At 41.0% G+C, this 27,867-nt stretch overlaps 1 protein-coding gene and 2 pseudogenes across 1 annotated transcript; 2 read left to right on the top strand and 1 right to left on the bottom strand.

Moving 5' to 3' along the window:
- Positions 1 to 141: 141 nt before the first annotated feature.
- On the bottom strand, positions 142 to 27,437 carry ZBTB8B (zinc finger and BTB domain containing 8B). Its single transcript, XM_039836928.1, has 4 exons — positions 27,305 to 27,437; positions 21,218 to 22,248; positions 12,248 to 12,426; positions 142 to 8,313 (listed from the first exon to the last, which is right to left on the bottom strand). The coding sequence occupies exons 1-4, from the start codon at positions 27,364 to 27,366 to the stop codon at positions 7,996 to 7,998; spliced, it is 1,590 nt and encodes a 529-aa protein (XP_039692862.1). The 5' UTR covers positions 27,367 to 27,437; the 3' UTR covers positions 142 to 7,995.
- On the top strand, positions 7,312 to 7,430 carry LOC120582497 (uncharacterized; annotated as a pseudogene).
- Positions 11,336 to 11,454, top strand: LOC120582463 (uncharacterized; annotated as a pseudogene).
- Positions 27,438 to 27,867: the final 430 nt, after the last annotated feature.

Below are 27,867 nucleotides of genomic sequence, written 5' to 3'. Positions count from 1 at the left end.
CCAACTTCCTGTCTTTGAAAGATAAATATTTCAAACTTGTTTAAACAAAAATAATTTTTGAAAGAAAAATATGCATGTCTCAAAGACTTATATTAAAATGGGCTGCCAAGACAACAGAAATGAGAAGTCAGATCTAGATTATAGATTGTATCCACTAATTTAATACTTTATTCTTATTTTTAGTTTTTTATATATAAAAAGTAAAACTAGCAAAACAACACACAATGTGGACAACAATGAACCATATAAACAGACTTGGTACATAGCCACTTTAACATATAGACCAACTCAGTTCTAAAAAGCAGAAAGTTTCCCACTCCTTAAAAAAGTTATCAGTTGCTGCTGTTTTAATTGTCAAGATCATTTCCAACTTCACCTTTTTTTCGATAGCAGTTTTAACAAGCGCTTTTTTTGTAAGAGAAACTAATCCACTTGGACTCTTGATAGCCAAACATAGTCACTCTTTTTCTTTTGAGTTATTGGAAAGTGTGACTATAGTGCTTAGTGTTTAGAATGGTTATGTCTTTTCTGATTTGGGGGTTGTCTGCCATTAGTTTTTGCTTATATTGCATCCCATGAATCAACCCAGTCATCAAGCAGTGGTCAGTCTTCTTTCACAGAATCTAAAACATTCTAGCTTGCGATACTCTGCCCAGAAACTCTCTCAGAATATAAGTAGTTGGTCCTAACACCACTGAACAGAGAGGTGGGAAAAGATGTTTGATGGAAGCTTCTTTTGTTGAGAGCTCTATTTAATAGCTGTCTTCTTTTTCTTAACTAATATCTTATCTGTAAAATTCCACATTAGAATTTCATGCAAAATAATTCTAATGAGAAAAACAGTTAACGAAATTTAAATTAGGAAAGATTATTAACCCATCCATGTGAGGTAATTAATCCTTAATTCTTTTCATTCATTCTAAAGAAATTGTTTTACCCATTTTGACCTTAGCCATTCTAAAATTTACAGTTATCTAATTTAGGTCAAAGTTCTGGAAGGTACAAAAAAATAGTTAAATTGCATTTGTTTCTGAAGACAAAACAAGCAATAAAGGAACAAAAGACTATTTCTTAAACCTGGCTGAGGCTATTTCTATTCTAAATTAGTCACTAGGGTGTCTCAATCTGACTTATGTAAATCAAAACAAAAATTTAGTTTGAGACTATTTCCTGTCTACCCACAGGTTATTTTAACAAAATCAAAGGTGATTTGCATCAATTTTAGTCCCAAACTAAATATTTATATTTAAGATCAAATACTGATAAATATTTCTGGTTCTAGGTATTTTTTATTTTTAGAGAAAAAAAGTCACTTATATTTCAAGAAAGTCTGAAAAATTATATCTGAAATCAGAATTCCTTTCAACTTTTTCTATCCATTGTATAATATCCAAGGTCATTTTTTCATGCAGGGTGTGTGTTTGTTTTTTTTTTAGCCAAAATTTCTTTCTTTTCTCTTTTTTCCTTTTTTTTTTAATGCAGGTTTTATAGCTGGAAACCTTGCCAGGTAAGAGAATAGCTACCATGCGTTGCTGAATCCATAGGTGCTGTCACACAGAATCTTAGCATGATTCATTCTCAAATAATGAAGTAAATGAACGAAGTTAAAGATGTTCACCTTCAATTACCCTAAAATATCTCCCACACTATTCTGACTATAGTGCCTGAAAATAGTTCATTTTTTTTACTATAGTATTTTTTCCCTGAATTTATTTTAATAATTTTTATTTTTCAATTATAGTTGACATTCAATATTATTTTATATTTGTTTAAAGTGTATAGCATAGTGGTTAGACATGTACATAATTTACAAAGTGATCCCCCAATAAGTCTAGTAGCTACCTGGCACCATACAGAGTTATTATGCTTCTAATTATTTTTAAATCATAAAGTGGCAAATCTGTTTTACTAATAACTGTTATATATTACCACAGACCTTGAAATAAATTTAGCTTTTACAGTAGATTTATTAAAATTCAGAGTCAAGAAATACCTAAAATATATTTTCACTCAATACTATATTATTATATGGGCTGCTGACTTAAATGTTTTTTTGTTTGTTTCAAATAAGATTGTCTTTGTCAACTTCCCTGAATCATGCCCAATTTATATCTCAAAAGTCAGAGAGGTTGGCAAAAGTAATTTCAAGAAAATGTATAATTTTTAAATTGGAAATTTTTTACAAATAAAATTAATATACTAAAATCAAATACATGATACATATAAAATAAGTGGACATTTTGATCAGTGCTTGTGTGTGTGTGTGTGTGTGTGTGTGTGTGTGGTGTTTATGTTGTTTCAGATAATATGTTGGCATTATTGGCAAAGAAATTAACTCCCCCATGCTCGACATGTGATTTCACCCCCTTCCTGTCTTAAGCACTACAAGAATGCAGGCCATGATCACACAAAGTCACATGAGGCTAAAATAGCACCTTCCTCTTCTGTGGTTTTAGTCCAATGGGTACCCCAAGGAAACAAATGCTATCTACAGATGCTCTTTGCTACCTGCCCAAACATGTTTATTATTAGCATTAACCTGGCAGAGCCTGATGTCTGATCCCAACTAGAGGTGTGGGAACTGGGAACTAGTCATTTCACCTCTCTGTAAAATGGAGTTGGACTACAGTATCTCTAACATCCCTTTTATTTCTCAAATTCTTGATTTAATGGTTCTATCCCATATCTCTCCTGGTTTCTGGGTATTACCAGTTTACATGGCCAGCCAAGACTCAAGGCAGATGCAGCCTGGCTCCTCCACATTTGTCACAGTAACAACACTTTTGTTTTATCTTATTACACTGGATCAAGATAATGGGAAGTTATTTGTTTCTAATAAGAAAACCATAGCATCTAATGCATTTTTCTAAAGACTAGGATATTCTAAAATGTTTACAGTATTTTTATATACCTGAATAAAACAAGTAATTTAAACACTGTTAATGTCCAAAACCACCACGTTTGGAAAAGGCAAGAAATGTCAGAAATTGTTCAAATTGCTCATAAACTGTATCCCAAAGCCAGAAATTTACTGGATGGGAAGGACCACAAACAGTAGCTTAGACAAGAAAGCCTTCTCTGAAGCTCTAAGACTGGGCTAGGCGCTCTACCCAAGCACTCTCAGAGCACCCTGTCCTTGCCTTTATTTGTCACACCCTTTGGTAGTCTCCCTGATTACCCACTACAAGTTCCTTGAGGGCAAGGATCGTGCTTGTTCATTGCTGTCCCCCTAGTGCCTGACACATAAGAAGGACTCCATAAATAATTGTTGGAAAACCCAATATCCTCACTTATTGAGGAGCAATGGAAGCAGGCAAGAGTAGCACCACATGACAGAGCAATAAGAGGCACTGTTACCAAGAGCCTAGCGTTTGGTGGTTGCCAGGTGGACATAGGTTCTCATCAAAGTATGATTGATGAGATTCCCAGAAATTTCCATTTAATGTCCCTATAAATATGTCATACTATATCCATCTACTATGAGCAGCACCAAAGGATACGTGACATTTTGATAGGACCACTGTGACTATTTATCCAACTCTTACACTTATCTCAGCAAAATCTGCAGTGTATAAATCACAAGCAGCTAAGCACAACGAACACTCTTCAAGAGAGGAAAAGTTAGCTGGTGCTGGCTATATTTTAATAGGAAATTCCTCTGGCTATATTTTATAGGAACTAGGTAGAGCATCTATTATGCAATTGCTCAGCATGCTATTTGGTAAAGGATTAACAGAACCTTTCCCCTTCTGTGTGAGAATTTGACCTCTGGTTAACTTTCTAGCTCTGTTCCCCTGACAACTTACTAAAGAGTAGTATGTCAACTATGTTGCTAGGCAACATTACATATGGCAGAAATGACCCCTAATTGGTAAAATGCACTGAGACTGGGAGAACTATAAATACCTTATAGGAAGCTACAGCTCTGAGCTTCCCTAAGTACAGTGACTCTTGGAATAGATATGTCCCCTGCAAGGGGAACCCTGGAAGCTATGTCTCTGGAGTTGTTATGAGACACTTGCTCCTGTGGGACAAGAGGCTTTTAAACCAGGACAGCTCCCATATTTGCATGATGTGGGTCCATCTCCTTGTCCAAAAATCAAATGAATATAAAAATTGCTCCCAAAACCACACTTGTCAATGAAGAATTGGCAGTAGTAAAATTATCCACCGGGAGGGTCAGATCAGATGCTAAACATCCTCCTTAAGTTATGAAGGTTCTATATCACCTAATCACAATGGTGTGAGTTAGTGTTACCTTTTAAGACTAGGACATGTTAGATACCAACCAAACTATTCCTGCCAAACAAAACCTTTCCTTTTGTATCTACAGAAGCATTATTTGAAGAAAAGAATTCAGATTTTCAGCACTATAATGAAAGGTTTGAGGAACGTAATAATAATTAATGTTGTGGAAATACTGAACAAAAATCAATGAAAACATTGCCCATCATAAGCGACTAAATAAAAGTGCCCCCTTTTTTGGGGTAGAAGACAGTGTGACCACATGAAAGCACAAGACAAGTTATAAGAGACCAACAACGATAGGAAGTATAGTGTGTGCTCAAAACAGAGTATAATAGGAATTTCTCGCCCACCCAACACTTTGTCCCTCCCTACCCCATTATACTAGACCTCACAGAGATAATTCTATTGTCAATGCATAGGGACACACAAAAACCTAGAAGTCCAAATGAAACAGTCTGAATTCAGTTGACCAAAGGCCACTCCAGCCTTCCCCACTGCCCTCAGAATCTGTACAGGTAACTCTACCTGTTGCCTTTCTCTCTGTGGGGTTTATCACATCAATTAAGAACGACAACAATAACAAAAAACCGTCACAGTATTCTGAACCACCAGAATATTCAATTCTACAACATTCTGTGACCAGTCATTTTCTTAAGGAATATTCAGTCTAATGGCCACCAAAATATTTACATCTAAATGGCATCTTTCTGACAAATGACCAGAATTCACGATGCTCAATGCCATTTCTTCATATATTACAGTTACAAGCCTTATTTATATTCTTTCCCACCCTTGCTACAAAATCCTGTCCCCTTCTCCCAAGAGAAAAAACTTCCCAAGGATGCCATTTTAAAATTCCATCACAAGTAAGAATCTTGTTCCCATTCATGCAATATATCTAATATGAAAGTATCCCTTTGTGAATTTGGACTGAATATGCCAGAAAGATGCCAGAATATAACCTAAATCACTAATGGTCTGTGTTGGACCCAACTGTGAATTTACATATTATAAAAATATCACCAACTCCACAAATTAAACCTCAAAGACACTGTGCAGATTATAAATACTGACCACCAAATGTGAACATAAATTTAAAACAGGCAGTTTATGATCTGAGAGTCTAGACAACGGTCTCCTTTAAAAGAGATAGAATTCAGCAATCCGGTCATTACAAATGTCAACATACAAACTCCGAACAGACAACCAGGAATGCAACGATTCAAGACATTATGGAAAAAAGAGAATCATTTAAATAGTAAGCTTTGTGTTCCATTTTCCTGCCAATGATTCTGCTACTTTAAAATTTAATAAAATGATCACAACCTAGTAGTGGTTCTTGGGGCATTCCAACTCTGGTTGGAATTTCTAAGTTTCCACATTGCAAACTTAATCAGATCTCTGGCAAGTTATGAATAATTTGGCCTCCATTCTCCATTTTATTAATCTAGTATTTTCCAAAACTTGTGGGAGCACAAGGGCCTATTAAATATTTATAAGGTAAAAGGTATACTAAAATATAACGCAAAATTAAGTTCACTCATTAAAGGTCAGCTTTAAGATCCTATTCTTTAGCAGGGTTTTTCAACTTTTAACCCTTAACAGTATGGACTAGATAATTCTTTGTTTTAAGAGGCTGTCCTATGAATTGTAGGATGTTTAGCAGCATCCTTTGCCTTTACCCACCGGACACTAGTGACACCCTGCCCCAAGTTGTAACAACTGAGAATGTCTCCAGACATTGCCAAACAACCCCCAGAGGGTAAAATCACCCCCAGTTGAAAAATCACTGTCTTACAATGAAATCTCTAATGTAAAATTTTTACTTAGCACCCAATGTTATGAATAGGTCATGGGGTCACTGAAGAGGGTCCTTGCTCTACCAGAGAAACAAGGCAAAGAAGTTAAACTGTGAGGTAGAAAAATCATATTAAAACATCAGAAATACTTTAAACAGAGAGAACAAAAATATCAAACATAACTCCTTACAAAATATATCTTCTACATATCCATTTAGGTTTCCCTTTTGCTAAATATACCTCTTTTAAAACAATAGCTAATATTTTCATTTCAGGTTAAGAAAAGTGTTCTCGGTCCTTGGTAATTTTTCAATTTGTAACTCTTGATCTATAAAAATAATTTTAAAACTATCTGTGGTAAAAGACCAGTTTTTAAATTTCCAGTCCACTGCAGCCCAATACGTGGTCCTACTGTGTGGATGGGTATCAAACAATTCATAGATCAGCATCTGTCTATAGGCCACGGGTTGAGTAGCACTAGCTAGAGTTTAATTTCTGTTGAGAAGTACAGTTTAAATACCTCTCGAACTCTTCAATGACTAACATTTACAAGCTAATTTATGATGTTTTTGATGATCTTTTTTGTTCAAGAGGTAAAAAAAAGTGATTTGACTACCTTTTGAAACATAACTATAACTAAGAGGAAGAAAAAGGGATTTCTTTTAAAATCCATTTTGGATAACTTAACATAAGACAAAATTATGAAAATGCCTTAAAAATTTCAATCCCTAACATTTCCTTCTTTGTTAGCCTTTTAAAGAAGTACAGCCTTTTGTTAGAATAATTGCATGCTTGCAAAGTGGGTTAAAAGCAAATGGGTTTTAAAAATCTGTTCTTCTACTAACCTTCTCTTCCCTTCTAGAGGATCTTTTAAAAGGTAAACTATTTAGAAATATATTATTTATATAGGCTTACACTTTTCCTCCAATTAGAGTTCTATTCACAAAGTAAAAGAATGTCAGCGGCAGCTGCATTTCCAGGTTACACAGCAGTGGCCTCTGGAAATGGCTTGAAAAAGCAGGGGAGCATTTTGTTTTGCCCAAATGACTTCTTTTATGATCACAAAACAGGTTGTGTGTGTAGAATTGTCGAATACCAAACCCAGCAGGGAAAACACCCAGACCTGGGCTCATGGGCTTACTTCCCAGGGCTAACTTAGAATTTAATTCAACTGGGCAAGTCAGTCAGAATGCCATGAGGAGGCTTTTAGCTCATTTCCATGCTTGTCTGCACATAAATATCCCCTTTTAAAATTGTAGTCTTAGTCTACAGCCATGCCACCCTGAATGTGCCCAATCTAGTCTGATCTCAGAAGCTAAGCAGGGTCGGGCCTGGTTAGCACTTGGATGGGAGACCACCTAGGAATACCTGGTGCTGTAGACGCTTAAAAAATAATAAATAATAAAATTGCAGTCTTAGATTTAGAAAGTACCTTTTACGATCATATAGCCAGACAGCCCTGTCTGCCTTATATCGATAAAGCTTTCCCTTAAATACTTCACCAGAAAATTGGAATATGGAATTCACTAGGAGAGGCTCGGCAGAGGTAAGATTGATCTCAAAACTTAATAAATTCTTGCCCACCTTTTCAGAGAAAAGAGGATGATAACAAAGGAATACAGAAGATTGAGACAACATGAAAAGAGGCATGGCGGTTTCCTTATTTTCCTCCTAACCTGAGTTTGGAGGCCTGAGGGCCAGCCTTGATTCACTCAGAATTAAGGAATGGTCAGCAAAAGCTCTCAGAAACCAAGGGTACCGTGCTAAAAAGTCATAATCCTTTGAGTCACAAAATCCAATCCCTACCATGTAGTCTAACGAAAATGCAAATAATATTAACAGTGAAAAAATGTTCCTCTCAGGGTTCCACAAAATTGGACAAAAGGTAGCTTTCAACGACAGATTGAGCAATAACAAATTCTAAAGCCTCTTCCCCACTAATTTACTGCTACGTGAGTGTCTCTCGATTTGTTAAGTTGGGCCGAATTTGTGGTCTGTCGTCAGAATCATCTCCAGCGGGGTCGTTTTCCTCACCAGACTCCACATAGATTGGCCAGTCATTGTCTGTGTCACTCTTCTCTTGGCTTTCGGATGAAGCTTCCACCAGGCTAAGGTTGATGGGCATCAAATCGTCCTCATCATCATGTGTGTCTGTAACACAGGTGCAGCTGTCACACAGCCCAAAGCGCCGCAGCCCCTGTGACAGGTGACTCGTGAAGGTTCTTCTGCAGCCTTTGCAGATGATTGGACGGTTGGATCTGTGGACCTGAAATCACAAGCAGACACAGTAAATGTCACAGAAATGGAGTTGAGCCATGGACTTCAAGGCCCCATGTGATGTGACCCATGGCTGACCCTCCAACCTCACTTCTCACTGCTCTTCCTCTTGTTCCATCTGCTGCAGTCTCGGCTTCACCAAGGTCCTTTCCACCCCAGGGCTATTGGACATGGGTGGAATGTGCCCTCCTCCCCATTGCTAATCCCCCACCCTTCATAATGTCTTTCAAAGAAGTCTTCTCTGATGCTCCAGGCCAGGTTAGGCCCCCCAGCTATACAGTCTCACTTAAACTTCTTCATTATACAGTAGTCCCCCTTATCCATGGGGAATATGTTCCAAGATCCCCAGTGGATGCCCGAATCACAGAGAGTACCTATATATACACATTTTTTTCCTATACATACATACCTTTTCGTTTAAAACAGCTTCTCTTTGGCACATTCAAATTGCCAGCATCGCTACTCTTGCATTCTGGGGCCATTAGGTAAAATAAGGGTTATGTCAACGTAAGCACTGCGATGCCATAACAATTGATCTGATAACCAAGGCAGCTACTAAGTGACTAATAGGCCAGTGGCATATATAGCGTGCACACACTGGACAAAGAGACGATTCACATCCTGAGTGAGACGGAGCAGGACGGCATGTAATTTCATCACACTACTCAGAATAGCATGCAATTTAAAACTTACAAATTGTTTATTTATGGAATTTTCCATTTAATATTTTCTGGCCACAGTTTACTGCAGGTAATTGAAACCTTAGAAAGTAAAACTGCACATAAGGGGAGACTACTGTATTTCTAACAAATTGTTGGTAAAATTCACTAAACCGTAAGTTCCAAGAAAGCAGGGACTATCCTCATTCACGTCCTCTGTCCTCTGTCACGTTTTTTTACTATATCTCTGGTGCCTGGCATAGAAAGGGCACTCAGTGAACTGATTCTGATTTTACACATGGCTTCTAATATACCTTAAATTTTTTAGTTATTAGGCAGGCAGATTTGCTAAACTGTATTCCCCGAATATGCCAGCAGATGATTCACCCTTGACTTTTTCATTGATAAACGCATTCCTTAATGAGAAGAGCTTTGTATTCCAGAAAAGAAAACCTGATCTCCCACCCCATACAGTAACTCCTGAGGGCAGCAGCCCCAGGAGTCCCCTCTGTATAAGGAACTATCTTTAAATGTATGAATTCTACAGAAATCCAATCAAAGGGGGTTTGTGAACCACAGCCTCTTTTAGAGAGTTCTGAATGCAGGTTATGCACAGGAGGCAGAGACAGAGAGAGGCTGATGCAGGAGAGGGGCCTTGATACCCAGGTTGCTGGAACTGCCATTATATCCTGACCATGTCCTTGCTTCCCATGAGGTTTCCTGCACTTCCTACACTAACCTCTCAACACTTGAGCCAACCCGAGTGTGTATATGACCCTCGCAACCTGATGCGGCCTCTGAATGTCACCTTTTTAGGATGCAGCAGGCTGGACCTTATATAATGTGGAGAAACAGAGGGAAGGAGGACTCCAACCAATGAAACTAGAGACAAGCAAACAACAAAAACTTAAGGTCTTGGGATGGGGCCATTCTCAGACAAGTGTGCTGGGGCCAGTATTGAGAACAAAGGCAGTCAGTAAACTTGTACCTGTCTTAAATCTGGATTCTTTCAAAATCACAATTCACATACTATAAAAACTCACCCTTTTAAAGTGTACAATTCAGCAGCTTTTAGAATATTCACAAGATCACCATCATCTCATCCCCTAATATTTTCGTCACCCTATAAAGAAACTCTGTGCCCATTAGCAGTCATCCCTCTTCCATTCCCATGGCTCCCCAGCCTCTGGTAACCCCCAATCTACTCTCTACTCCATGAGTCTGCCCATTTTGTACATTGCATATAAATGGAATCATATGAATATGTGGTCCCTTGTGACCGGCTTCTTTCACTTAACATAACCTTTTCCAGGATCATCCATGTTGTAGTGTGTATCAGAACTTCATTCCATTTTATGACCGATAACATTCCATTGTAAGGATACACCTTTTGTTTGTCCATTTATCAGTTGATGTACACTTGGATTTTTCCACTTTTTTACTGTTATGAATAATGTTGCTATGAACATGTGTGTGCAAATTTTTTTGTGAATGTATGTTTTCAGTTCTCTTGGGTATATACCTAGAAGTAGAATTGTCGGGTCCTATAGTAACTTTATGCTTAACTTTTTGAGGAACCGCCAGACTGGTTTTCCATAGTGCTACACCATTTTACATTCCCACCAGCAATGTATGAAAGTTCCAATTTCTCCACATCCTTGCCAACACTTTGCTATTATCCGTTTTCTGATGATAGCCAATTTAGTAGGTGTTAAGTGGCATCTCATTATGGCTTTGATTTGCACTTTAATGACTAATGGTGTTGAGCAGCTTTTCATGTGCTTACTGGCCATTATATCTTCTTTGGAGAAATGTTTATTTAAATCCACTGTTCGTCTTTTAATTGTTGACTTGTAAAAGTTCTTTATATATTCTGGATAGTAGACCCTTATCAGATAAACAATTCACAAATATTTTCTCTCATTCTCTGGGTTGTCTGTTCACATTCTTGATAGTATCATTTGAAGTCCAAACCATTTTTATGTTGGATTTTTCAAGGACTGATTGCCTTGCTCAAAGATGATCTTAAATGCAACACCTTTCTAAATGGCCTGAGTGCTTTTTACTGATGGAAATCATTCATTCACATGGGAGACAGAATCCTAGGGGACAGCCAGTGGGAAGGGAGGTCCCCTTGGTCTGGGGCTCTCTTTGCTGCCCTATAAATAAATGGCAATAATACAGGCATAACTCGGAGATACTGTGAGTTCAGTCACAGACTGCTGCAATAAAGTGAATATTACAATAAAGTAAACCACACAAATTTCCTGGTTTCTCAGTCCATATGAAAGTTATGTTTACGATCTATTATTAACTGTGCAATAGCATTATGTCTAAAAAAAGCAATGTATATTCTATGGCCATGCTACCCTGAACGTGCCCGATCCTGTCTGATCTCGGAAGCTAAGCAAGGTCGGGCCTGGTTAGTACTTGGATGGGAGACCACCTAGGAAGACCAGGGGCTGTAGGTGTAAAAAATAAAAAAAATAAGGGATTGTAAACTGACAAGGTCCTGGCAATCTGTGAGGTCAACCAAGGGTTGCCTCACCTAAAAATAATTAAAAAATAAAAAATAATAAAAAATAAAAAACAATGTATACAACCTTAATTTAAAAATATTTTATTGCTAAAAAATATTTTATTGCTAACCATCATCTGATCAATGATCATTGGCACAGATCACCATAACAAATATAATACTGAAAAAGGTTGAAATAGTGCAAGAATTACCAAAACATGACACGACACAAAGTGAGCAAACGCTGTTAGACAAATGGCTCCAATAGACTCACTGGATGCAGGGTTGCCACAAACCTTCAATTTGTAAAAAAAAAACAACATATCCACAAAGAGCAATAAAGTGGAGTGCAATAAAATGAGGTATGCCTACATTACCTCTCCCCAACACTGAGGCGATGGAATTGGGTGCGAAACTGAGGATTCAGCTGACCTTTGGCATCACACTGGTGGAATACAACCCCCTGCCCAAGCCCCAGAGTTCTCTGCCTTAGGACAACTATCCCTGACCAGGATCTAAACTTTCTTCCCTAAGAAAACGAGTCTGTTATCACTAAAGTTTTAACTCTCTCCAAGTGCCACCAACCCAGCTTCAATTTAGTAGTAGAAACATGTTTAAAATTTTCTGAAAATATCCCAGTGGACGGAGACGTGAAAGACAGGCTGGCTTTATCCTTATGTTAGATGAATGTCTGGAGCTGCTCTCCCCAATCCCACCTACCGTAAGAGAATTGCCAGCTCACTTACGCTCAGGGCGTGGCTCCGCAGGTGTTCCTGTCGAGTGAACCTCTTGCCACAGGTCTCACAGGGGTAGGGTCGCTCACCTGTGTGCGAGCGGATGTGCCGCTTGAGGATGCCCTTCTGTTTGGCAGTGTAAGGGCAGAAAGGACACTTGTGGAGCTTGATGGGGACCACCAGCACATCACCTGGGGGAAACAAATGAATTGATTTAACTGTACTGTAACAAGCAGCAACAACACTGGCCACATGCTGATGGATGGGATGCAGGGCTGGGGAATCCAACCAGCCCAGATGGTTGTGATGGATTAGACCCCTGGACCAGGATTCACACTTTCCTCGACAGTCGCTCCTAGGAATAGTTTCCAGGCCTGTACAGAAGAGGTTTGCAGACCCTAAACTGTTTGGAATTCATATTAACTCTCTGTATCTGAAGTTGTCAAATATCCAGGAATTCGCTTAAATCTTTTCCCAACTCTCTGTTTGTTTACGTTGCTCATACAACCATGAAGCGACAACATGTTTAGCACCCACATGTATAGCAATTTCCTTTTGAGTTACCTGAGTTACCCTTATTGTAGCACTCTCGAGATTTGTTCCATATATCCATGCCCTTCAGGATTTTACAGACTTTGCTCATATCATATCACATACATCATATCATATATATCTTATCATATATGAAGACACTAGTGCCTCAAGCTTTCCAGGCACAGAAACCTGGGTTCAAGTTCTGGCTCTACCACTTGCCAGCTGTGTGACCTTGAACATCTCACTTAATTTCTCTCTGCCCTAATTTACTCATCTGTAGAATAGGGATGTTAATAATTCCCACCTTATAGCATTGTGGTAAGAATGAAATGAACTAATGCTGAAGGCAGAGCACCTGGCACATACTAAGCTCTCACAAATGTCAGCCATTATTGTCATCATCATCACTTCCTTATTATTTCTTGACTGATTAAACAAGCCAGGCTCTTGAAGTCTCTCTCAACACTGGAGTAACTCCTTTTCTCTGAGACCTTCTCAGGACACCTAAGTGGCCTTTGCCTTTCGGGAGGTGCTGCCCAAAAAGTATGGTAAACTGAATTCCAAGTGAAAATCCAACATCATTCTATGAAGGGTGGAGATTATTCTCTTGGGTTTCTAGTTCCCATCCTGATGTTGCCTAACATTTTGCATAATCTAGTGACTCCAAAACCTGTTTCCTAGAATTAAAGCAGCAGTTCATAGCTCATCGCCACACACATATGGTGGTATTTTATTTCTCATTGATCACACTGATACTGAGATGCTAGTTTCCTGCTCACTCCTCTGGCATTGTGGGATCTTCCTGTCATTTCTCCCCATCGGCCTGTCAGTGTATGATACCTTTCTCCCCAATTACTTACAAAACAATAAGTAAAATGGGTCCAGCATTAGACCTTGGAAAAAACAACTGTTAACTATTTCTATCCATCAGAAAAGTACGAATTATTGCAACACTTTCCTTCCTCTCTCCTGATCTGATTCCCCCAATACAACAGTTCACCTGAATGCCAATTATGCACCAGGCACTGTGTCAAAGATCTGTCTTTACCAAGATACCGGTTTCCTCCCTCAAGAAGTTAAATCTATGTAAATTGGGGCAGCCACTATGGAAAACAGTATAAAGATTCCTCAAAAAACTAAAAATAGATCTACCAGACAACGCAGCAATTCCGCTGCTAGGTATTTGAAGAAAATGAAAACGCTAATTTGAAAAGATATATGTACCCCTATGTTCACTGCAGTGGTATTTACAATAGCCAAGATATGGCATCAACCTAAGTGTTCATCAATAGATGAATGGATAAAGAAGATGTGGTATATATAAATATATACAATGGGAATATTACTCAGAAATAAAAAAGAATGAAATCTTGTGATTTGCGACAACATGGATGGACCTAGAGGGTATTATGCGAAGTGAAATAAGTCAGAGAAAGACAAATATCATATGATTTCACTTAAATGTGGAATCTAAAAAAAATGAAACAAATGAACAAACAAAACAGAAACAGACAGACTCATAGAAACAAGGATCAAATTGATGGTTACCAGAGGGGAGAGGGGTGGGTGGATGGGTAAAAAAAGGTGAAGGGGAATACAGTCAACAATAAGTTTGCATGGTGACAGATAAATACTAGACTCAGTGTGGTGATCACACTGTAAGTTATATAAATGTCAAATCATTATACCATATGCCTGATACTAATATAATATTGTATACCAACTACATTTAAATTTTTAAAAAATTCGTATAGCATGAGATGCCTAGAACAGTCAAATTCATAGAGACAGAAAGTACAACAGGTACTACCAAGGGCTGGGGGAGTGGGAAAGGAGAGGGAATTAGTGTTTAATGGGTACAGAGTTTGTATTTGAGGTGATGAAAAAGTTTTGGGTATAGATAATTATAGTTGCACAACAACATGAATGTATTTAATGCCACTATAGTTTACACTGGTGAATAGTTAAAATAAAAAACGTTATGCTATGCTATATTTTACCACATTAAAAATAATAAAAGTTTAAAAGAAAAATGTTAACTCTAGCAGGAGAGAAAGACATGTAGACAAATTCATACGACATAATGTAACACACGCAAAGTTCAAAGTGATGAAGAAATATAGACAAGAAAGTAATAAAACTCTCTAGAAGTTCACAGAAGATTTCACAGGAGAGGCGATCTTTAGGCAAGGTTTTAAAGGATGAATAAGAGTTCACCAGAAGTTCAAGAAAGTGTAAGGTATATCACACAGAAGAATACCACTTGCTGAGGCACAGAGTTAAAGAGAATATAGACTATAAAGTGGAGTGTGGGGGAATGAGGCTGAGGAAGGGGCAAGAACCAGGTTGTGAAGGTCACATTCATTCATTTATTCAACAAATTTATACTGGGCACCTACTATGTGTCAGGCTGTGTCCTAGGCCCTTGAGATATAGCAGTGAACAGAAAAAATTCCCTGCTCCTGTGATACTGACATGTTAAGGAACTAGACTTTATTCTGTGAACAGTCAGGAATTTAAGCAGGGTGGTACATGGTCAGATTTGACTTTTAAAAGATTCCTCTGGGGACAGTACAAAGGAAAGATTTATGAGAGGCAAGATTAAAGGCAGGAAGTCCAGGTAGGAGGGGAAGAGAGATGACGTGAACTAAAGAAGTCCAGGTAGAGAGGAGATACATTTGAGGAGAAATAAAATTAACAGTACTCAACCACATGGGGGAGGGGAGGAGAAGGGAGGGAAACAGAAGATCCTAAATGACACAGATTCTGGGTTGGCTGATTTGGTAGATGATGCTGAACAAACTGAGGCAGGGAACACAGGAGGAAAAGCAGGTACAGGAGGAATGAGAAGTTCAGTTTGAACTTCATTGTTTGAGGCAGGCTCAGAGCATCCTAGGGGAATATCTGGGTTAGACAGATAAATCTGGAGCTTAGAGAAAGAAGGGGAAAATACAGTTTTGAGAGTCCTCAGATTGCAGTGGTTGCTTTAACTGAGCCCTGCCTCTCCCGTGAGCACCCTACTTCCCTTATCCCATAGCTCTCACACCCCCCGGGTTGGAGGTAGAGAGGGTCTCTCTTGTGCTTCACTGTAATCTGTAGACCATACTCCCTCCCTCCATCCTCAAAAACCCTAAGATCTTTTGTAGCTCATGCCATCAAATGATACCACTGTTACCTCTCCTTGTTACAGCCATCCAGGAGCCCCTAGGTCATCCTCTCATTCCTTGGAGATTTGATCACATTGCCTTCAAACACAACATAATTTGTGTGAACACCAAAAATGACCTTCCAACACCCTGGTCTCTCTGTTCCTCGACCTCCTTTGCTCAGAAGTCCTTGTTCTCTACCCAACCTCAGCCACCCAATCCTCGACCAAGAGCTCTCTCAATTACGCCTATATATTAGAATCACCTGGGAAACTTAAAAGAAAATTGATGTCCAATCCTCAATGCAAGCATATTTTAAAGCACACTTCCCATTCTAATGTACAGTCAGGGATGAGAATCATGGTCCCATACTTAAATATTAACACTAACTGCATTTGTTCCATAACCCGCATTTCAAATACCTCACTTCCCAATCACTATAGCATATTCTCTACCTCACAAACTGGGTATCTCTTCTCTGCTGGGACTCCAAGCCATGGGCTCGACCACCACCTTACTGTCCATGTCAAGTCCTCATGCCTCTCCTTCCTCACTTTAGTGCCTACAGTCCATCAATGAACTCACTCCCTCATGTACATCTTCAACTGCCTTGGTCCTCTCTCTCCATCTCTCTGTATTCACCTGGCTAAACCTACACTCTGGTTGAACACACCTCTCTGCCTATTCCATACCTGAAATAAGGTAAGTTAACATGACTGGAGAAAAATACAAAACTATATGTCCTGATCTCACTTTAAATCTACCTAATCATCACCATCTTACCACTGAAGTCAAAAGAGCTCTTGGTTATGCTCAGGCATCCTAAATATTTCCCTGGTTCACTCACTCTCCCACTCTTCTCAATGACTATTTTATACCGTCTCTCTGCTTAAATCTTCACTCCCCTCTGGCCCCCTCCTCACTTTCAGCCTCTGTTCTTACTTCTTATTTAAATGAGGAGCGAGCAGAAGAGAACCTCTACCTGCTCCCAGCCACCCCCCACCTCCCATATGAACACATATAATCCTTCCTCCCATCTACAGCCAGACCATTCCCTCCACTTGCACACGGGATCCCATTTCCCCTTGCTCTATCAATTTGCCCTCCTTCTTCCATTATCAATGACCTTCCTCTCTCCCGCATCATTCCCATCGGTTAATAACCATGCTTTTAGATCCTCCACCTTAATAAAAACCTTGACCTCATATCCCCCTTCAACTACCAATGCATTTCTTTGTTCCCTTCATAATACAATACCTTGAAAGAAGCATCTGAACTCACTATCTTCACATCCACTTCTGCACTTCTCTTTTAAGCCTACTCCACGCGGTCTTTTGTGCCACAACTTCACTGATACTGCTCTTGTCAAGCTCACCAGTGACCTCCCCATTGCTAAACCCAATGATTCAGTTCTCAATCCGCCTATACGCAGTATAGGACATAGCTGATTTTTCCTTTTTTTCTTGAAATACTTTCTCTTCTTGGCATCCGTCACTCTTTCTTGATTCTCCTACCTCACTGCCTGCCCCTTCTCAGTCTCCTTTACTGGTTTCTCCCTATTTGCCTGACCTCTAAGTTTTGGGGTTCCCCTGGACTCAGTCTTTAGATCTCTTACCTTCTCCTTCTAGATCTATAAATTCACGGGACGGATAGGTTTTAAATGCCATGGACTCATTAATGACTCCCAAATTTCTATCTCAGTACTGACTGTTCCCCAGAACACCAAACTTATGGATGCAGTTGCTTACCGAACATCTCCACTGATCCAATAGGAGCACAAACATAACAGTTTAAATCAACTGCTCAAGCTAAAAACCTCAGGGTCACCCTTAACTCCTCTTATTCTCATACCACTCCTACAAGCCATTAGCAAATCTGCTTGGATCTCCCTTTGAGAGACAGTATAGTCCTAATCCAACCATATCTTACCTCTCTACTGCTACCACACTGATTCAGGGAGCATATCTCTCACCTGGGTTATTACAGTAACCTCCTAAGTGATCTTCCCATTTCCACCCTTACTCCCCTAGAATATGTGCTCCCCTGTAGTCTACAAGAAGAGAGCAAGGGTAGAAGCAAGAGGACTGCTCAGGGGGCAACTGCACACAGTACCCAAAGGGGTCCTTTTAATATATGGCATTTCAAGTCATTTTCGGCTGAGACTCTCTAGAGGTTTCCCTTCTCAGAGTAATATCCAAAGGCATTCTCATGACCTTCAAGGCCCTACCTGATCTACCCTTCACCCCAACTCCTGACCTCATCCCCCAGCACTCTCGACCTTGCTCACTCTACTCCAACCCCACCAGCACCGGTTCACTCACCAGGTGTGATCCTGCACCTGGGCCTCTGTATCTTGCTCTTCTCTCTGCCTGGAACATTCTCTCTGATATCTGGACAGTCTGCTCTCTTACAGCCTCGAGGTTTCTGCTCAAAGGCAATCTGTTATAAAGGGCTTCCTTGTCAACACTAAATAAAATAGCATGCCCCTCTCTTTCAATCAATCTTTCCCCTGCTTTAGTTCTTCTTGTTATATATTTAGTTACTTGTTTATTGTCTGTCTCCCTACACTAGAATGTCAGCTCCATGAGGACAAGGACTGTCTTTTGTTCACTGTGATTAACAGTACCTGGCGTGTAGTAAGTGCTAAATAAATATCTGTTGAATGAATGAATGAATGAATGAACGGGAATGATAAAATGTTGAGAAGCAAGCCAATGATGGAATGCTGGGCAGACTGACATCAAATGACCTTATGATGAGGCTGAAAATGAATGGGCAGAGGTAAGACCAATGGGTACTTGTAGTGTCAGAAGCCAGAGGAAGAAAGAATTTCAAGGAGAGGTCAAGTAAAAGAACACCTAAAAATCACTCATTGGGTAGGCTCAAGAAATGTATAGCTGATCTCATGACAGCAGTTTCAGTGGTGTATGGGGGGCGGAAGCCAGACCACGGTGGGCTGAGAAAAGAGTGGAAGTAAAGGAGCAGCGGTAGCCAATACAGATGAACTTTGCAAGAAGTAATCAGAAGTGCTGGGGTTGAGAGGTAGGAGGAGGAGAAATCACAGGAGGATCTTATGCTTTGACAGTGCCTGTGAATGTCAGGGATGAACAACATGGATACGAACTACTGCAACAGCTTCCCGACCATCAATCACTCTGCCCTGGCCTCACCTCTGCACATCATCTTGTGCTGAGGCCAAATTAAGCTCCCCGAAGCACAGATCCTGTCCATTCTCAGAAACTACCAAAAATACTCCCTGTACCTAGAGATAAAAACCTCACCTCTTAGCATTCAAGATTTTTCATGCTCTGACTCCGGCCAATTTCTCCCTATGTCTCTTTTTACCCTCAGATACCACATTCATAAAACCTCCCTGATTTCTCAGTAGGAAGCCACTTTTCCTGATTTTGGACAACTGTGAAACTCACATCTCTGTCTTCCAGCCCTAGTACCTTTCTACCATGTGATGCCAATTACATCCATTTTATCTCCTCTAAGCATAGCGGTCCCCAACCTTTTTGGCACCAAGGACCAGTGCCCCTATGAGAATCTAATGCCTGATGATATGAGGTGGAGCTGAGGCAGTGATGCTAACTCGGGAGCGGCTGCAAATACAGATGAAGCTTCACTCGCTCTCTCACTACTCCCCTCCTGCACAGACCGGTACTGGTCGTTGGCCCAGGGGTTTGGGTATCCCTGCTCTAAGACGTCATCAGTTCTTTGAGGGCTGGATCCATGTCCAACTTATTTTTGTAGCTTTACCCAGCAGAAGGTACTCGAATATTTGAGCAAATAAATAAATGGCCAAACAAATCAGTACCACTCTGTGCCTTGGCACTTAAAATAGATTTACCTTGGAGCAGTTTGAATGGAATCAAAAACTGGAAAACAGCAGACATGGCCAGGGGTAAGGGTGGCTGCCTTGCCACAGCACCCTGTAGTTGGAAACCTGACTTTACAGATGGATAGACTGGACTTGAATGAAGATGGTATAGAGCTGAACTGCTATTTTTTGATACTTGTGCTTACAGGCAGGAGGATTGAAAGATAAACTCATTGCACTGAAATCTATCCACTTGTGCTGCCTTCGATTTGTTTAATGAGTGACATGAAGCCAGCCCAGGTTTCTAGTTTTAGCCCTGGCACTTACTAGCTCTGCATTCTAAGGAAATTTACTAAACACTTTCGGGTCTCAGTTTCTCCATACTTCCTCTGCCAAACTCATGGGGCATGATGAAGGTCTACTAAATGTGAAAGGGTGATCATAGGCTGTGAAGTGTTATTATGTACACAGAAATGAGCTTTCAACAAGTTCCTGTAGTGTGTTCACTGAAAACAGCCGCTACTCTCTCAATGTTGGTTAGGTCAGTGTCTCTGAGGACCAGAAACAGCATTTTCAAGTTTTTCAAGTCTAACTTTAATCAGACATACACAGCATTCTTGCTTTAAAAAAACGAAATTAAAAAGGCTAAATATGACCATTTAGTAACAAGTAAAAGCAGCTGGTCTTCCTTATTTAAAATACTTTCGCTGTTCAATACTGAAGGGTATATAAAGATTTTGATTCATTAATTTCTTGGCTTGAGGTTCTAGAATCTATTGGGTACTTTCATCAGGAAGGTGGCAGCCAAGTCTATTTCTATCTCCTACAAGACACTTTACAACACAATTAGCTCATCTATTAGGAAGAGTTAACTTATCTCTCAGAATTGTTCAGAGGCACAGCCAAGTTCTCTTAAAATACAAAAGCCTACCAAAGGATATAAGAAATTTACTCACATGAAGCTAAATGCCAACTCTAAAATATTCTCAAGTAGACTGCACCATTGACCATGATAGGTTAACTGAGTATCTATTATGTGCCAGGCACCATGGTTGACACAAAGAAGAATAAATTTCCTACCTGTCTAGAACACGTTATCGTACATGAGAAAAAAATCTGAAAACCTTCTAATTTGGTCCTCAGCCCTGTGAGAAAGGCAAGGCAGAGATGATTATCTCCTCAATAAAACAGGTTCAAAGAGATTCAATAATTTAACCAAAGTCCCACTGTGAGTTAGTGGAAGATAGTAGGTTCTTTCCATGTTTTCAAATCGCCCTCAACACACTTATAGTCTAGTTATAGAGGTAAAATACTAACACACACTAAGAGACAATGTCCTGCTCAATTACTACCTATTTGTTGTGTTGGTGGCGGTGACAATGTGGCGATAGTGATGGTGGTAATGATGATGACGGGAGGCTATAAGGCACAGACATGGCTAAATGACCAGCAGTGACGATGAATGCTAATGGAGCTCACCTGAGTCCTCTCCATACCAGTCAGTCTGGATATCCATCATGGAACTCATGGCTCCTCCTGCATCTGGTCTTCCCTCCAAACTCCGAGAAAAGTGATGGTCCACATCATCTCTGCTCTGGGCAGCACTGTTGCGCAGGAGGGACTCCAGGAATTGCTTCATGTGGTAGTTACTGTAAGCCAAGTCAATGGCCTGGCCACTGGGCAAACCCTCCTCCATGTGGGCCAGGCTCAGTGGGGCAGCATACTGCTGCAGCTGCTCACCAACCTCTACCTCTACTTCATCAGCATCATACTCCACCTTGGGCTCTATCTGTTTGGGCAGAGTAGAGAGATCACTGTCAGCTGAGCCACTGCCCTGGCTATCTTTCACCACCAGTTCCAGGGGGTGGCAGCCTCTGCAGTCACCGCAAGGGGACTCTCTTGGACAGTCCACACTCTCTTCTCCCTTGACTGGAGAGGAGACCAAGCTCTTGGTATCACAGGAAGTCCCTTCCCTGCCTGAACTGGGGCTTCCACTGTCAACCTGATGAGCCGCTGCAGCAGCTGCAGCTGCTGCTGCCGCCGCTGCCGCCGCTGCCACCGCTGCAGCCACAGCGGCCTCTTTCTCCATCTTTCGGCAGATATCAAGGGATGACCTGATGTACGTCTTACAGAAGTTCACCACGTCGTTCATCTGCAGGTAGCTGGCGGCCGACATGACTTCAATCACGTTCTCCCCACACAAATCCAACTTCCCAGAATAGAGGAAATCTAAAATGGTGGAGAAGGCATCAGGAGTGACAATGTCCAGGGAGGCAGTGCTGTGCCGCCCGCTGTCCTGAATATAATGAATGAGCAGCGCTCGGAAGTAGCCGCTGTTGGCAAACAAAATATTCCTGTGGGCCTTGAAGATCCGCCCTTCCACAATGATGCTGCAGTCACAGAAAAAGTCCCTCTTTCGCTGTTCATTCAACTCCCCCAAGAGCTTGGCATAATAGGATTGCACCTCCATTTCTCCACCAGCTGCTGCTGCTCTGGAATAGCCTGTATCTCTGCCAAGATTTTTTTTTAAGTTAATTCACAAATCCCAACCTTATAAATCAGATGTAATTTTTTTTTAATTCTTCCCAAAACACTGGTCCAATAGTGTCTCTATGATATGGGCTGTTTTGGATCTAACAAAAATCAAAGGTTGTCCAAGTGGGTTAATTTATGAAAACAACAAAAATAACGACCTAACTGTAGGTGGGCACAATACATAGTGTTTTACATGGAGTCTTTCAGTGAATTTTTATAAAAACCTTATGATAAAATACCAATATTGTCCCCATTTTTCTGATAAGGAAATTGAGACTCAGAGAGGATAGGAGATGACTGAGCTATAACAAAGCCAGGACTCAAAACCTTGTCTGTTAACCGCCCTTCCAGAGTTCATGCTCTTATAAACTACATTCTGTTTTCTTCAAGGCTCAAAATATAAATAATACCCAAATCCAAGAATTACAGTTCAGTCTACACTGTCCTGATACAGAGCTTAGACTGGCATGTACAGTCTCAGCTCTCACCTATTATCAGCAATTTGTGGAAACTGGTGGATTCCTGGGTTAGCCAGCAGGCGGTCACCATTCTTATTGTGTTAGTACCCTTTTGGCTTTGGTGGAAACACCCTTCCCCCATTCTTGGCCAATGTGCTTTGCATCTAGCTGGTGCCATCCCCAATCACTTTCTGACCACAGTGATTGGCTCAGAAATGGCCATGTGGCTTGGTCAGAGCCAATGAAAAGCAATAAAATGTTTACTGGGGATTCCAAAAAAGAGGACTCTCTGCTCTGTGGGCAGGTGGGATGTGAGGGATGCTGATGCCACACCACCAGGAGAACCAGCCTAACAAATACAACAGCCCAGCTCAGGCAAGAACAATAGATGGAACCCAGGGATACCTTGTGAGCCCCAACTCCTGCTATGCCAGAGCCAATTAAGATCCTTTTTATGTTAACTGGTCTGAGTTGGGTTTTCTATCTCTTGTAACTGAGAGACTCCTATATGACTGATTCCACTACCCTTGGTTCATGCCTCTGTATTTCCATGTCCTGGCCTTTGTCTGTCTGTGGACTACAACCCGTTTGAAGGCATGAGCCATGTTTTATTTGATATCCCCGACAGCACCTGGCGGAGTGCTGCGGAGAAGGTAGGTTTGCTAAATACAAAGGAATACTCTTTTCAACTGCTAAGTAGAACAAATATAAATCAAGTTCAAAGTCCTCCTGCTAAAATCCCATCTGAGTATATGCTTTTGCTGGTATACACACGATTTTTTTTTCTGGAAGTTTATATAAGCAAGAGTTACCTTCTTCCCTGAGCTCTGTCCTCCATCTTTTCCCATCGCACAAACCACATGGCCATCCATCAACACCCCTTTTACTTACTGACCCATTGAGCTCAGAGAAGTTCCTACAACCAAGTGCATCAACTCCTCTACTGAAATCACGAAAAGCATAGTTAAGTGGCCAGCTAGGGCTAACAACTCTTTAGCATTCTTCCTTCCTACAAATGAAGCACAATACCTTGCCCAACCAGAAGTCAGGTACCCTCTCCCCCAAAAAAGGGTCCTTCCACTGGCAAATAGATGCCCCAAGGTCTACACACTAACTGCACAAACTTTACTCATGAAAGACCCACAACCACCTTATTAAGTGGCAATTTACACCTTCTTTATACAGGTGTATAACAAGTGATGCATTAAGTTTGGAAACTAGAGAAGCACTTAGGGAGAGAAATATAAAGGAGCCTCTATAAGCGAGTAAACTGACAAATGCAAAAGTGAGAACTGACAACTAGGAAAAGGTAAAACAGTTATAAAAAAAAAAAATAGACCTAGGAATTTTTTCAAGATATCAGCCAGAGGCCATTTAGCTATGAGCATTAAACACTCCTACATATTCAAAATGGCCTAAGGGCATCTCTAAATTATAGCCCAGGGCTATAACTGATGGGTTGAAGTCATCAAGATTCTTATCTTTTTATATCATTTTAAACTCAAGGAAGTTATATCATAATTTCAAAATTTGTCATCCAAAGTAGTTAAAATTAATGTTTTGGTTTCAAAAAGGAAGATAACTCTCAGATATCTGAAAAATTCTATTCCCAAATAAATCAACCCTGAAAGTTTTCACAAGACTAAGGTTTCACTGTCGTTCTCACCTCTTCCAACTGCTCCAACCAAACCTTCCAAGCAGTTCCTGCTACTGCCTTTGGCGATCGAAATATTAAGGGAAAAACAAGATATAAGAAAATGCTACATTTAAATACCACATTCTAGTCTTCCTCAGAGCTGAAAGAAAACCTATTGGACCGGTAAAAATCACATTTTTTAATATGATAATATCCATTGTTCATGGAATACATGAGGGGTATTTGGCAATATTTACCAAAACTCAAAATCTACACATCTTTTGCCCCATAAATTTCATAGCTAAAAATTTACCCTTTCGGATATATTCTCAAAAATACATCGAATTATAAGTTCAAACATGTCCACTGCACCAGGTTTTTTGTACTAATGCAAAAGTATAAACAATCTAAATGTCCATCAATAAGGAACAAGTTAAATCAATAAAGTGCAATTACACAGTGGACTACTAGGCAACCACATTTTTAATGAGCTAGAGTTGTATATTCATATGAAAAGGCCACTAAGATATAGTAAGAGAAAAAGGCAAGATTCAAAACAAAATGTATAGTATGATCTCATCTGTGTTGCTGGTATATGCATGAATTTTTTTTCTGGAAGGTTACAAAAGCAAGAGTTAGCAGCAGATAACCTTGAGGAGAGAGACTAGAGGTAAGAGGTGTGTGGAGGGACCTTCACTTTTGCTTTTAAACCTCCTGTACTTTTGCTTTTAAACCTACTGTTAGTTTGTTCCACTATGTGCCTGTATTGCTTTTATTTTTCTCTTTTAACAAAGGAAAAGAAGGAGGAGGGGCAAAGGGGAAAGTAGTTGGCAAACCAGGTGGATAAATACCAATGTAGGCACAATACCTCTTAACTCGTAGAATGTTCTTATCTACAGGGCATCCTTGCAGGACACTTCCCATTTTCTCACTGGAAGATGCTCCTTTCCAGCAATAGCACTTAAAACTCATCTCCTTTGGTTTCCTCTCTGCAAATATTCTAGGGTCTATTAGGTCATGCGAATACTCCCCGACTTTGCAAAACTCTAATCACATAATTTTTTCAAACCTGATGTAGGGAAGAGGCATGAGAACTAATCATAAAACCAGGCTGTATTCAGAGCCTACAGTGTGCTGCCAGAACAAAGCAAGACTCCTGCTAGCTTTGCTAACAAATCATTTACCCGTACCATAACAGGAAAGCAGAGTCTTTAAGTCATCCTTACACAAAATAAACCCAACCATTTATTCCCTAAGGCCAAACCATGGGAAATCTATAGAACAAAGGCTGAGATTGCTAGTATGCCTTTCACGCTGCACACCCATATCATCAAAGGTAAACAGGTAAACAGTCTTTAAACTGTAATTCATAGAAACTAAGAATGAAATATAAACTGAATTCCTCAAACACTGTTCCTCTCATTCTGTCTTTGAGGGGAGACCATTATCTATGGTGTGTCATTCCTTCTCAAATAAACTTTCCTTTTGTCTCTAACTCTGGCGTGCACTTGAATTATTTCCTGTGCACAGACAAGAACCCTCACTCCCTCTCTTGGTGCAGGATTTGAGTCCCCACTGGGTGGGTGGGGGATTCGTCCCCCACCCACCCACCCCCGCCCGGTTCCTGCATCTCTTCCCTCAACACTGCATTTGGCATATTATGTGAAAATATTTATTCATATTAACCTCACTTGCCTTTGGTGCTCTGCATCCCTGGGACATTTCTCCTAGAAAAGAAGCTCTTAGGGTATAACGCCCTCAGAAGTGCGGTTACCCATACTCTGGCAGGGACCCTCCCAACCTCCCCATTGTTCCAATTCAATTCAACAGTTACTGGCTACATACAATGCCTGACACGAGAAAGATATCAGAAATAGAAAAAATGAACCTAGCATTGTATATTGCTGTCCTCCAGAGGAGGGCAGATACCAACACGACCACCTGCAATAAACTCCCACATTCCCCTGAGAGAATCCTACCTAGCTAGATCACAGGATTGTCTTCATTCAGGCACCAAAAGCAGCCTTGAATTCCACCCACTGACTCTGACAACTCTTCCAGGTTCACGGACCCGACAATAATGAAAACCTGCTCATCAATTGTTAGCATTTACACGAAGCACTATACAAAGTACTTTACAAAAATTAATTTTAACCTCACAATAACCCAATGCAATAGATAAAATCATTACATCCTCTTTTTCAGAGGAGGAAATTAAGATTCAAATTTACAGATAACACTCCCAAGCTCGGATTGGAACTGAGATCGGTTTGATTTCAGAGTTGACATCCTTAATCACTATGCCCACCCGACTCCTCAAACCTCTAGGACACAGTGAGAAGGGTTGGGAAAGTCACTCTTTTCCCCAGCGCACGGAGTGTAAGGGAACGGCACGAAGAAGTTTCCATTTCCACAGAAAGAATTTCAGGGTCAACTGCACCTTTGGTTCACCTGCTAAAACTGCTCGCCAAAACAAGGGACTCTTGCTCCGTCCGGAGCCAGATGACCCGAACCAGTTACTGGACTCGCTCTTGGGGGCCCGAGGGTGGGGAACTAAGGCCTTGCCCCTCCCTGGCCTCCACGGACAAAGTGATCATCGCTGTGGCGGGCCATCCCCTGGCACCACAGGAATCAGCCAGCCCGCGCCTCGACCACCTGGGTGAACCACGCGGGGGACAGCCCACTGCCAGGAAAGTGGAGGCATCTGCCGCCGCAGCGCCCCTCCCTACGCTGGAGGAGAGGTTGAGGTTGGTCATCCAGCGCGGGTTCGCTCCGCGGGGGTCCCGGGAGTTGCCAGGGCCGGGAAGTCCCAGGGAGGCCGACCCAGAGGGGACTTCCCAACCCGCTGCACCCCCGCCCGGGTTGACCTCCCAGGATGCCCAGAATTCTGCCCATGCCAATGAAAGCGACAGCCTGAATCCGCTCCTTGGCTCTCACCTTCCAGTGGGTTCCAGCCGCGCGGCCGCCGAGCTACGTGCACCGACACGCCCCCCTTTCATTCACCTGTCGCCCACTCCGGTGAGAGGCGGGGCAGCTGACCAATCATGGGTGCGCCTGGGCTCAGGAAGGCGGGCCCTCCTGCCAGAAGGTTAGTCAATGGCGCCGGCGCCCCCCGCCGGAGGATGCGCTCTGAAGGCTCCAGTGCTCTGGGGTGATGGGAGTTGTGGTCTCAGCGCTCGTTTTTTGGGCAAAGATATAGTGGACAAAACTACAAGTACCAAGATGCCAAAAGGGGCAAAAACCAGTCCTTGTGAAAGGCTGGATCTCTGTTTGGTCTTCTGAGTCCCGCTTGAGGGACCTGCGAAGTAATAGTCTCTTTGTCCGGAGAGCTAAAAGCGCGTAGTGCATATTAATGCAGCCTGAAGAGTAAGAGCTATGACATATCAGTCCGCATACGTTTTACGTGCCGGTACTCGCCCCCAGAACTCTGAAAATTAGTGAAATGGTTTCATTTACTCATCAGGTTTGATTGAACACTCCCAACACTCTCTTCCCTTGAG

Source organism: Pteropus medius, unplaced genomic scaffold (genome assembly GCF_902729225.1).
Source record: "Pteropus medius unplaced genomic scaffold, Ma_sr-lr_union100, whole genome shotgun sequence".
NCBI classification, from domain to species: Eukaryota; Metazoa; Chordata; class Mammalia; order Chiroptera; family Pteropodidae; genus Pteropus; species Pteropus medius.
This window is presented reverse-complemented; position numbering and strand designations above follow the sequence as displayed.

Coding starts and splice junctions, on each gene's coding strand:
- ZBTB8B (XM_039836928.1), bottom strand. CDS start 27,366: ATGAAAGGGGGGCGTGTCGGTGCACGTAGCTCGGCGGCCGCGCGGCTG. Junction 12,427..21,217: donor CTGGTATGGAGAGGACTCAG/GTGAGCTCCATT, acceptor TGTTTCCCCCAG/GTGATGTGCTGGTGGTCCCC. Junction 8,314..12,247: donor TGCGGAGCCACGCCCTGAGC/GTAAGTGAGCTG, acceptor TTGTGATTTCAG/GTCCACAGATCCAACCGTCC.